We start from the raw sequence: 13,313 nt of genomic DNA, 5'->3' as shown, positions 1-13,313 counted from the left end.
TCCAGGTCCACAATGACAGCCTCTCCTACCTGAAACCCTCTGTCCAGGTCAATAATCTAACCAGGGACCTCTACACCCAGCTAGCTGGAGGAGGCCGCTGAGATAGCATAACCGGAAGTCTTTCCAGGCTTCAGGAAAATGGTTGAAGAGCGAGTCAACCTAGCTGATGCCTGTGAGACCCCGGATCAAAAGCAAAAGTTGAAACAGGTGTTCTTAGATTTACAAGATCTCTTTGTGGTGGACTCGTATGACTGTGGTCGCACTGAAATCCACACTACAACAATTCCCACAGACCCTGGAATGACTCCAGTGTTGGTTAAGCAATATCGCTTGCCTCTCGCATCCATGGAGTCCCTGACGGAAATAATGAAAAACCTTGAGTCGTCCTGTGGGATAATTTGTCTAGTCCACAGCACCTTTAATAATCCGGTGCTGGGGATTTTAAACCGAATAGCCAGTGGAGACTCTGTGCTGACCTGAGGGAGCTGAATAAACGAGTTCACATTTCCCGATGACCTCTCCCCAAAAGATTGAGTCAGACCGAGGTAGTCACTTCACCAGCAAAGTGATGACAAAGATGTGGGAGATACTTAGGGTAAAAAGGAAACTTCACATTGTATACCGCAGTCCTCTAGTGGTGGAGTTCAGAGGTACAATAAAACCATTGTGAGCATTCTAAAAACATTTGTGGCAGACTCTGGGCCAAGTTGGGACATCCGATTACCGCTTGCCCTGATGGCCATCAGATCTACACCTTCTTCTGCAACCAAGATGTCTCCATTTGAGCTGAAGACTGGATGAAGGATGGTGCTAACTCAGCATCTGCTCTATAGAACACACTGATAAACGCATCCACAACTCAGGAGTATGTTGAGAATCTAAGAAAATACATTCAACATGCCTTTGGGTACGCTCAGCGGAATCTGGAAAGATCTGCAAAGGGTATGAAGACTCAATATGATTTAAAAACAAACAAAAAGGAATACCAAGTAGGAGACAGGGTATACTTGTACAATTTCCAAAGGAAGCAGACCAAAGAGCGTACATTTTTGCCAAGTTGGCGGGGTCCTTTTGAAATGGTAGTTAAAATTTCACCTGTCGCCTACAGAATCCGCATCCCCAAAGGAGAACTGACAGAAGAGAAATGGGTCCATATTAATCAGCTAAAGAGTTGTCACCCTAGGCACACTTTGCAGCTTATTGAAGAACCAAGAGAAAATCAAATAGAGGAGACATCAGAAGCATGAGAATAAGAAAAAGAAGAATCAGAAGGGAACGATGGATTTATAAGTATAATTATGTAACAGGGGGTATTTTTCTTCACTATCAATTGTCATTATTGAATGCATGTGTGTCCCACTGCTGCCAACCCTATTGGAAGGCAGTTAGTGGAAAAAGGGAAGTAACCAGTTCTTATGTATTTAGTAGATTCGTGCTGGTTGCGCCTATTTAACCCTTTAAGTGCCATGGGCCTTTTTTGGTGATTTCGGTATGTGGGCATTCAATGCCTTGTAACTTTTTTGTTACATGAGATATCTCGGCCAAATTTGGCTCCTTCTTTTCCCACATGTGGGCGGTAGTAACGCCACCCAGGAATCCTAGGTTGCTGTAGAGGGGTGAGAGAAAATAATCAAAACGGGCGAACATTTGGGGTTTTTTCAAAAAATGCCAATAAAATGATGTACAAAGAAGCCTGTGGTTTTTTCCTTGTAAGAGCTAGGAACAAATGGTTTGCTGTGCTGAGTTCCCCAGTTTCCTGGCTTTCAAGAACATGTTGAGTGGAAACGAAAACATTTTTGATGTGGTTATCAACTGTTCTGTGAGAGGTAGGCGATTTTGGCCATTTTTGCCAATTGGACATGCATGGACGGAATGGAAGAAAAGGGTAGGAAAGCCGAATTGGAGGACAGAAAGGAATATATTTCTGAAAAGTAGACAAAATTCCAAGTTTAGGAAGGGGTGATTTGCGTAGGTCAGGCAATAACTAGGTAGGGGAAAATGCCATAGATTGGGGGAAAAGCGGGAAATTGACCGAAAAAAAATGTTTGTGTTGAACATGGTTGGCTTGGTACGGCAATGGTTTCTATGAATTTTGAGAAAAGCAATGCTCCGCTACTAGTCATGACTTTTAACACGGAAAGCCCAAGGTAAATTGAAACTCCCGGTGTTCTTCCTTCAAAACCAACGATTGGAACAAGTCACCACATACAAGTATCTAGGAATTTGGATAAATCAATCAACGAGCGAAATTCCTTGGGCACTCCACTTAAAATCAAAAGTAAAATCGCTGGCCAGACAGGGTTTAATCATCCACTGGAAATTTGGTAAGTTCTCGATCAAACCTGCCTTAGCTTTTTACAAGCAAAAAGTAACAGCAATCTTGACATATGGGGGGGAATGCCTGATTAACATGGATCAATCTATATGGATCCAACTTGAAGCCATCTACTGGCGGAAAATTCTATCTCTACCACAATCAACCCCCATGCAACGTATACGCTACGAGCTCGGCCTTCAATCTTTGCAATCCATAATCATGTGGAAAATCCTTGACACATACAGGAAACTGAATAACGAAGACAACATCGCAACACTTGATATATTTAGAGCATCGCCATCAACACCAAACAACTCTGTACTGACAAGATGGAGAGAAGCCGCAGAACTCATATGCTCGGAAAAAAATATATATCACTCGACATGCTGACAAAAAGGCCTCAACAAGCCAAAAAGCATCTGGCCAGACTAGACTGGATGGAGACAGAAAAAAAGAAAGATGAATACAAGCTAAATCTTAAATGCGACGGAGAAGCAAGAGCAATAAACCAACTGCCCCATTACCTCAACCTATTCCCAGATCGCCAAATACGCGACACCTTCCTAAGATTTAGGTTAAACGTCCTTCCAACGCGACAAATCTTAGGCATATGGACTCTGAACCCCTCGAACAGTACTAACTGCAGATTTTGCAAAGTCACTGAAGAAACCATCAAACATATAATAATGGAATGTGAAGCTCTGAATCAGAAAAGGCTGACATACAGTAAAAGATACGAGTCAGCAACCATCCCATTGAACACGAAGGCACGGTGGAGCTATATTTTAATGGGAAACAACAGACAAATGGTGTCCACAATCGTCCACTTTTGGAGGGACATCACTGCTGTAAACTATGTATAAGTGTTTTAAAGACTATGCTATTTTCGTTCAGAGATTCTTTCTTTTTTCCGTTTTTATTCATATTACTCTTAAATTGGACCAATACGTTGCACAAATGTAAGATTTAAGAAATAAACCAAATGCATTTTAAATTTAAAAAAAAATGCTCCGCTACATTCCCCCCGACTCTTGCAGTTAGGAAAGCACATATTTTTTGTACTGTTTTACAAAACAAGCAATACCACAAGCCAGACACTGAGCCATGGTACACAGGAGGTTTATGCTCACGGACTGAACAGACGCACTTAGCATGTGTAAGTCAGGAAAACCAATGTGGTGAGGAACAGCAAGCATCCATTTTTTGAAAGAGCACACGCAGACCTTTTCAAGGGTAGGTGACTTGTGCAGGTTACAAAAGTGTATGGTGCCTAAAGCAGCGACTAAATGTAGGCCACATTTGGGAAATGAAAGGGTTGTGTGACAAAGGGCACCAGCAAATGGGTCAAAACGTTATGAAAACCACACACAACACATGTCTTACCGTCCCGCGTTCCCACAGGTGTCCCGATGAAAACGGTACCTCACATGTGTGGGTGCACCTACCTGGGCGCCAAGGGAAAGCCTAAAACACAGGTAACCCCAAGTCTGTTTCGACACCTGAATTTGACACTTTCTCCAGACAAGCACAACATACAGATATGGGCCTCGGGTGTCCAAGCCAACAAGGAAAACAGGGAACCCCATGCATTTCTGAAAACAGGACACCCGTGGGAATCCGCAGAGGTATGATTTGCGCAAATCAGGCCAGAATTTATTACCCAGACACCCCCGCAAAGTCGGAAATGTGGGAAAAAAACGCATTTTCCGCACATTTCACTCTGCACACCCATCGAAACACACCGCCAACAACACATGGCCTACCGTCCCGCGTTCCCACAGGTGTCCGGATGAAAACGGTACCTCACATGTGTGGATGCACCTACCTGGGCGCCAAGGGGAAAGCCTAAAACACAGGTAACCCCAAGTCTGTTTCGACACCTGAATTTGACACTTTCTCCAGACAAGCACAACATACACATATGGGCCTCCGGTGGCCAAGCCACCAAGGAAAACAGGGAACCCCATGCATTTCCGAAAAGTGGACACCCATGGGAATCCACAGAGGTATGATTTGCGCAAATCGGCCCAGAATTTATTACCTAGACACCCCCGCAAAGTCCGAAATGTGGGAAAAAAAACGCATTTTCTGCACATTTCACTTGCCGTACCCATCAAAACACGCCGCCAACAACACATGGCCTACCATCCCGCGTTCCCACAGGTGTCCCGATGAAAACGGTACCTCACATGTGTGGGTGCACCTACCTGGGCGCCAAGGGGAAAGCTTAAAACACAGGTAACCCCAAGTCTGTTTCGACACCTGAATTTGACACTTTCTCCAGATAAGCACAACATACAGCTATGGGCCTCGGGTGTCCAAGCCACCAAGGAAGACAGGAAACCCCATGTATTCTCAAAAAGAGGACACCCGTGGGAATCCGCAGAGGTCTGCCTTGCACAAATCGCCCCAGTTTTTATTAGCCACAATCCCCGACAAAGTGTGATATTTGGTGGGGAAAAAACAAAATGTTCACTTTGTCTGGGGTTCTGGGTCCCCTTTGGATCTCCCCTTTCCAACGATACCCACCTCAATCTCCGGCTTGAAATACAGCCGGAGATCGAGGGGGAGTAAGGTGAAGACTCACCTTATATTTTCACTGCAGCAGCCCGAAATGGCTGCTGCAGTGAAAATTACTTTCAGTTTCACGCCGACGTGCATTACGCACACCGACGTGAAACTGAAGGTAATCCAGCCCCCTGGCAGTGAGGGGGGACCTCCCCCTCACATAGCCCGGGGATTGGATTACTGTTTTGTGTGATCCCTGTGATTCGCAGGGATCACACAAAACAAGGTGCCAAAAAGGACGAGCTATCTCGTCCTTGGCACTGTGCATGCACTTCCAAGGACGAGATATCTCCGCCTTGGCACTGTAGGGGTTAGAGACCAAGGAGGACCTCCCCGATGACCTGCCAGGGAGAAATCAAAGACAATCTGGGGGTGAGGCTCGACACCATAAAGAAAGATCAAAGAGAAAGCTGTGGGTGTTGTTCCACGCTCCAACGAGAGACAGCTATAGGATTCTGGCGAACCGCTCCCTGATGATGGAAGGACTCATACCTGATAAAACCCTTTGTTCCCCGCCTGATGAATCTCACGTTGCCCAACTCTCCCTCGACTCGGAATCTCAGAAGAGTCGGGGGGGATTTGTGGGATATATTGACCCAACTCAGCTGTACTTTCCCACATCACCAAGCTGCATTTCAGCAGAAACAACAAAATGGCTGCGCTGGCTCCTGTGAGCATCATGGCCTCAAAACTGCGTTTTGCAGTGACAAAAAGATGGCTGCACCATCTTGCCAAACACATATTGGGCAGGATGGAACAAGGGGGCACGATGAGGGAGCTTGCCAGTGTGTTCTTGCATATACAAAAGAAACAGAGTGAAAAAGCAGCACTGTTTTGCTGCCAGACCAAAGTCCCCATTAAAAAGGGGGTATTTTACCTTAACATGATGCTGTTCTGACGCTATTTTATATGTTCTTCCTCAAACTACTGTTAGGAATAAGGCCCTGCCATGCCCATTCATATCCTCATTGTGCTTCAGAAAAACCAAGCATGACCCCTGAATGACAGGCTCTGTCAAACCAAATCTGAGAAAAATCAACAAAGAAACTTCATGATCCTCCTCCACGGGAAAAAGCTTCACTCTGAGCTATGTCAGTTTCAGTGCATAGGTGGTTCAAATAAACTACTGCCTAAAAGAAAATAACTATAGCTGCAAAACACTGTGGGAATCCAGATGGAAAGTCAAAAACCGCATTGAAAGCAAAGTGCTAACAGCTTGCACCACATGTGTAAAAATGGGCTTTGCAGACTAAAAGGAGAAAAATGCTTGTTTGAAAGTACTAGGTTGAACAAAAACTTCTTATTGCCTAACAATGTGAAAGGGGATTGTACTGTGAAAATACAATGTATGAAATGGTTCTATTAAGCAGATTTACTTCCAATTCAGACAGAAACAAAAGGGACCCTCTCAGCAGATACTAACACCCCAGTGATAATTACTAGGTTGGTTAGAATTTGGTTTGGGCTGAACCCTCTGAAAATGGAACTTCCAGGACACGGATGTGCGAAGTGGATAAGGGGCAATAAACCTTCAATCAAGCTGGGAAAACCCCATCCTCCATCTGGGGGAAGTGACAGTTGATGGTAGCTGAATAGGAAAAAATGGTCCAATGGGGACAATACAGCCCATCTGTTTCCAGAGACTATTTGATAAATAAACTTTAAAGACTTTTACCTTTGCAGCAGGACTTTGCAAAAATATAAAACTTTAGTAGTTTAAATGTGATTTTTGTGGCTTTCAAATAAGAGGTCTTGGCTGTCAATAGCATGTATGGGACACGAACGCCAGAAGAATGTGAATCATGGGGAAAGGACACATGATGGAAGGTTAAAAATTAACAGAAATAGGCCCCGTGATAGTATGTACGCACGTGTAAAGTCACCGAATTTTAGGCCGAACATTTCACACTGAAAATGACCAAAGATTAGTAAACATACAAAATAATGTCTTACGGATTGCAGAGTTGAACTGCAATGGTCTGCATAAAATATGTAACCTGTTTATGTAATTTGCTAAGAGACTTCAACTGTATAAATGTACAATTTGTGTCAAAATGGGACTTTAGCTAAAGTAACTGTGGGAGGTTTTTGAACATTGTAAAACTCACACCATAAATCTGACATCCTGCCCTTGAAATCCAACCAGCCGATGAACGTGGCGGGACTATCACCCCTTACCAATCCAGTGGTTTAGAGGTATTTTTAGCTAAGCCTACCCAGCCATATACTTCTATGATGTCACTATGCATTATAAATAAGAGTCCATGACAGGACTGTAGACACACACTCTTCCTGCAGTTCCTGCCCCTGCGTTCCTGATCTTCTGCATTCATCCTGCAAGATTCCAACTACAAGGCCCAAGCATGCTGACCCTACTCCAGCGCCCACTGCAAAACCCAAGCATAGCCGATTCCTATCCCAGCAAGGCCAGTGATCCAGAATCAATCCACTAATCTTCCATTAAAAAGGGAAAAGCTGTGGTACCTTTTGCATCCTGAAATCAGACTGACTTGCTGCCCACTAACTGCTTGCCCACTGACTGCATCTAGCGGTACCTGTGCCATCCAGTGACCCGTATTTCCCAGCTGTTCGCTACCCGGTGACCAGACCTTGCCCAGCTGACTTTGGCCAGGCGCGCCACCATGTGGTGACCAGAACCTGTTGACGGTCCAAAATTCCCCAAAACGAAAAAGTGGACTGTGAGTATAATCCACACCCCATAGAGACACATAGCCTATCTTGCCTTGTCTTTGTCCTTCTCCCACTCTCTGAGTAGTCATAATTATACCCTGTTAACTTCTTGAAACTGTTAGAACTATCCTCGTATCCTCTCCTTAAATTTTAAGTGCTAGCGCCATCTCTTTTCAATTTTGTCTTGTGTAAATTATAAGCCCTTAGTTATATTTGGAGTAATCAAACCTAATTTCCATATATGTTATTGTTGGGGCTGAGCACTGGGGTGGCAAGGTTGACCTAGCCAATCAACCTTGGAGCTTACTATGTTCCTCTTTAACAATATAGCCTAGATATTTTAGTGTAACATTTTCCTTTCTTTCAAAACCGATTTTTTTTAACTGCTCTATTTTCCTAAAAACGAACCTCACTCTACCTTCCAAATCTTTCTCAATTCACAAGCTAGGATTGTGATTCTGTTTTCTGTGTTCTATTCCTGACTACCTGCTGCTTCTTCCTGTCCACTCAGAATGTGATTTGTGGGTTGAGGGAACATTGCAGGGGGAAACCTTAACTTGGGTGCTATCTTTCCTAAAATCAAAAAGTGCTCCAATTCAATTGTGCAGTGTATATGTTCTGGGCGAAGGTTCATTAATTGCATTGCTTACATTTCTATTGTAATCATCAACCCAATGGTGATTGCTGCCCCATATTAAAAATTGTATGATTTCCTTTGAATTTTAAAAATAAATAAATATTGTATTTTCACCAACCAGCCTGGTTTATGGTCCATTGTGACCCAGGGTATTTGAAAAAGGGGGTGTTATACGAGTTGTGTACCATCTCAAATAGAATTTGTATAAAATAAGGAGAAAGGCATATCAATTGAGCGCTCCATGCTAGGCTGACACCAAGGTGTGTGCTGCCTGATTGAAATCCTTAACATACCCAAAACGAAAACTATTACCAAGGAGGGTGCTTTATAAGAGAAGTTCATCTTTAAAGTAAAATATGCATTTTAAAGCAAACAAATGATGTATTTTTTCATGAAACAAAGTATATTGGGAATTGGCAACTGCAATATTTAAAATGTGTAGAATAAATGAAAATTGAATTGTAAATATCAATCGTGCAAAGTCTGTAATACTTTGGAATTATGGGGAGGGCATACATTAAGACCAACTTTAACTTTAGAAATGTTGGTTCTATTGTAGAATGACAGATGAACAAAGGTGTTTTAATTCATTACAAGAATAAGAGATGAACATTGCTGTCTGAGCTTACAAGGTGTTACATTAACTGCTGGAGAATAAATGTTGTCCTGATGAAGATAGAGATACTAAATGGAGCAACAAATCAGTTAGCTCTAAAAGGCTGAAACAGAATGTGTTGACGCTTCATCATTTGGAAAACATTATCTACAATTTAACACAATATGTATGTGATTCACAAATGGTATAAAGTTGCACCACATAATTAATTGTGGTGTCTGTCTGACTGAGATAGAGCTATGTTAGTTCCCATATCATCTTAGATCACCCCCACGTAATAACTGTTTTTAAAGGTTTTTAGATAACATTTTTGTATACAAATAAAGGTCTAAAAGAAAATGTAGGTTGGGTATGCACCAATTAAGTTTCTGATTTACCTCACTCAGAAATGTTTGATGGCTAATTCTGGTCTGTTCAAGACAAGTAGCATTTGCTCGCCTGCCCTTGACATTGTTGTGTACCAATAGACCGACAAGGAATATCACAAACTGCTTTAACGAAGGGATACAAGCGTCAGCTGACCCTCCTTAACCCTTCCTCAACAGCTTTGCAAAGGTTCAAGGAAACAATTAAATGATATGTAAGCAAAAATGGTTGTTTGCTAATATATATTGTAGAGATGAATTCCTAATAATGTATTAACTACATTGTATGCGTCAGCCCAAAAAGAAAATGCACAGAGCAAGATCTTTGTAATGCAGACATTAATTCACTATAATGCATATAATGCATAGGTACATTGCAGCTCAAAGTTGTCATACACAATACAAACGTCCACTGAATAGAAACATAATCACAGACCTGACACACACGTTCACGATATCAATGTCAGATATGTCCTACCATTCCAATATTACATCTGTGGAAGTACTTCTATAGTTAAGATGCAATTTCCCAACCAAAGGCACTATATCTGCATCACAGGCAATTTAAGGCCTATCTGAAGACACAGAGATACTCTTAGGGATTGGGAATCAGTTATTATATTATTTAGCCACATTTTAATCAAGCACAAAAGTGTAAAAATAAACATCATTGGACCAAACAGCATGGGAACAAAAGAAGCCACTAAAAGCAACTTTTGACAACTCTATCCTTAACGTATACAGTTGCACTAGCTTCTATAAAATAACCACCACTGTAGCAGAGCGTTCACTATGATGCACTTTTTCTGCATCACAGAGCAGCTCCTTGACACCAAGTTCCTGCGTCATGCTACTTCAATATTCCTGGCAAGGAGTTAAAGCTCTCTCTAGATGGACCTAAAAATGAATTAAAAGTCATTATGTGCCTAATGTATTTATTTATTTATTGTTGTGTCTAAGCAAACCAATTCCACACTGATATGAACTGTATAAAGTAGCTCTCAATGTTACTATGTGGCTGCAAATCCCTAGTCTTTGGAGAAGGGCATTTGGCCTTGATTCGCTATGGGTCTGCAGTCTACCAGCTCTCATTTTCTGTCTATTTGACATCTGCAGCACCTGTCCTTTGACATGTGTATGCTTTGCTACTCCAGCCACATAAAATGGTCTTAGATTGCTTGGTGCTTGTCAGTAACCACCTTGCCTTTTATGGCTCCACATGGTATTGGCAGTTATCGCGGGGCTGTTAATCTGTGCAATCTACAATCCTGTGGATCCAGTTACTGCCACCTGATCTCTGCCTACTTGATAGATGCATCATCTTGATCTCTGGCTGGAGACCTTACTCTTTAAAATTAATAACTGGGTCTTTCACTGTGCATGCCTGGCAGCTCCAGTACTTGGCCTGGGTTGTTTATATGCAATCCCTTTTCTGTGGTTTCGGGCACTTAATTGTGTCCTGGCCATTTAGTAGGGAGATCTCAATTTGTTCATCCCAGGACTAGGCCGCTCATATAGTGGAGATGGATAATTTACATTCAACAACTTTTAGCCCTGCCTTTGCATTCATAATTAACTACAAGTACCAGAATGCAAAGAATAAATGCAGGACTGGACACGTTATTCTTCAGAGTTATGTGAGCTATACTGGCTTGGTAGCTCCAGCTTTGGATCTGCATCCTACACCTGCAGCCTCTAGAACCTTTGTGCAGCACTGCTGTCCCTGGGTCCAGGAAGTAGAGCTACTAAAGCCCCTTGGACTTTGCACTTGCACCCCTGTATATAATATATGCTTCTTCCTCTTGCACTTGCTTGGGTCTGTGTGCCTGCCTTTAGGTTTGTACCTACTTAAGAACAATGGACTCATGTTCCTAGGTCTATACCCAGTTGCCATCACCTGTCGCTATGTCTGAGCATGCTTGTGCTTGGAACCTGCAGCGGGGCCTCGCTGCGTGAGTATCACTTTGGGTCTATGGCCCCTGGTTGAAGTTCTCTGCCTCGTCTACACTCGGACTCTCCCTTTACCTGCATGATATCTGCCCATGCCCATCGTTCTGTGCCATCTCATTATCTGGGATACCTTCAACTGTGCCTATTTGCCATTTCCGGGACACTCCCCCAACCCATTAACTTGGTCTGCTTTATGTCAGTAGCCACCTTAGCCACTGCCTGTACTAGTTTGCAATCATTCCATCCCAGCCCCTGGGTTTGTACCTGCTTAGCGGCTGCAGCACCTTTGCCCTTTGCTCCCTGATGGCACTTTTTGAGGGGTTTCCGACCCAGCATCCTTGCTTCTCGGCTACTGCTCCTTCTGTTCACACCCCTGTATATAAACAAAGAAACCAAAATATTCATCTTTGAGATGCAAAGTAGTTTACAAACGTTAGAGAAGGGAGATACGCAGAGCGGTTTGGATTATAGACAACAAACAAAACACGTTTACGAAATTGAATTTAGAATTGGAGTGGTGAGCCACTACCATTGTACATGTTTAAAATGCATTAAAGGGGCAATATAATTTCCCTCCCTGTAGCTTATTCTACTGCATGGAGACGTGGGATCAATATGTGGGTCAGTATATTGGGTGAATTCGGAAGTCATTACATTTTGCAAGTGTTGTGGTGCATTGTATCAAGTGAGCCTGAGCGGGTGCGAGTGTGTAAGAAGCTTCATAGGAGAACCTGTGGCATCACAAATTCCAAGGGTTGAAGCACCGTGGAATGATCCAGATTCTGTGATAGGTTGAACTCTTACAGATATTAATCAGGGGGGTAAGTGGTGTGAATAGGTGGTGCAGGCAAAAGAGCGCAATCAGGAGGGAAGGGGTCGGATTGTTGAGGAGTGGCTGGCGACTCTGTAAGAGAGGCAGGTGTATCTAGCCTAAGTACGAAGATCGGGAATGATAGTGTGGCAATGGATGCCTAGTCTCCTGTGATTTGGGGCGATGTCACCAATTAAATGATGTTAATAACAGTGTTGGTCTGAAGATAGGTGGGTAGAGGGAAGTGAAACTGTAGGTAGCAGGTCAGGACATACAATTATAGAGGTGTTAAGAAAAGATAAACAAGGGCAGGTTTAGGAGTGAGGGTGGAGAATGTGTCAAATATTTTTGCATTGGGAGAGTGGCAGGCGCAGGTAATGGGACGTTGATATGTTGTTGGGAGCGGGATAGTGAGTTGATGTATGGCGTCACTAGGTCTATGGGGAGCCCCCGGTGGGGCTCGGTACTTTAGCAGACAGCCTGCGAAACGAGCAGCAGCAGCCTTGTGTACTGTACCTTTTTTCTGTCAATACTCGTCCTAACGATGACGGAACCTGCGATTAGAACGGGAACTCAAGCCAAGCTGTACAGCAACACTTGAGGGAAGACCAGCTCCACCACACCGCCCCGCCCCCACCTGTCAAGCAGTTTCAGCCACGTGATAGCACTGTCACCACGGCATGCAGTGCGCATGCGTCAGGCACGCTGATTCCAACAGAAGACGCTCATCACGAGAGCAGTGGAGACGAGTTGACGATGTTAACTCTGAGAGGGACGCAGACACGGAAGGACGGAAGATAGAAGATGCAAATCATTACATGGGAAACGTTAGTCATAGCAAGCTACTGAAGAAATAATTATGACGTGTTTGTTTTCACATCAATGTGTGCGAGAAGGTGCTGCTCGCTAAATTTGAACTGCTTCTTAGTGCTGCTGTTTTAGTATAATGAAGTCGGGGCAGGTCGCTGGCACAGTATTTTTCTCCCTGGAAGCAACTGTGCTCACGCCCCTTGTCGACCGCACACAGGAACCAAAGAACATAACTTACAAGAATTTCAAGAGATACTACCTATTTAAAGCAATAGAAAAGCCAATATGCCTGGCTTTTGGATAGTTGCTAAATAAGCATACCACCCTATGTGTTATGTCCTGAGCTGGGGGCACCCAACAGACACAGAAACTGTGACCACGCAGTCAGGCATGGATCACGCTTATGTCGGGATCACCCGACATGACGCCAATGCTGGGTATTACAGGTCTATGGCAGCCTTCGGAATCCCTGTGAGCCCCCGCCCGCACCACAGACTCAGGCAGACGCTGGTTTGTTCGGTTCGGGCTTCCCGGTCGCTCTGCAGCAC

General features: G+C 43.6%; 1 protein-coding gene across 1 annotated transcript in view; it reads right to left on the bottom strand.

Moving 5' to 3' along the window:
- The window catches only part of CC2D1B (coiled-coil and C2 domain containing 1B), a 2,515,186-nt gene extending 2,502,566 nt beyond the window's left edge, over positions 1–12,620 (bottom strand). The window contains exons 1-2 of the mRNA XM_069642198.1: positions 12,472–12,620; positions 11,409–11,517 (exon numbers count right to left, since the gene is read on the bottom strand). Of these exons, the coding sequence (XP_069498299.1) occupies positions 11,409–11,480 (72 nt within the window). The 5' untranslated portion in view covers positions 11,481–11,517; positions 12,472–12,620. The remainder of the gene's footprint in view (positions 1–11,408; positions 11,518–12,471) is intronic.
- Between the last annotated feature and the right edge of the window lie 693 nt (positions 12,621–13,313).

Source organism: Ambystoma mexicanum, chromosome 1q (genome assembly GCF_040938575.1).
Source record: "Ambystoma mexicanum isolate Mex_15411 chromosome 1q, UKY_AmexF1_1, whole genome shotgun sequence".
Lineage (NCBI taxonomy): Eukaryota > Metazoa > Chordata > Amphibia > Caudata > Ambystomatidae > Ambystoma > Ambystoma mexicanum.
Note: the sequence above shows the minus strand (reverse complement) of the source record. Positions and strands in the feature narration are given on the sequence as shown.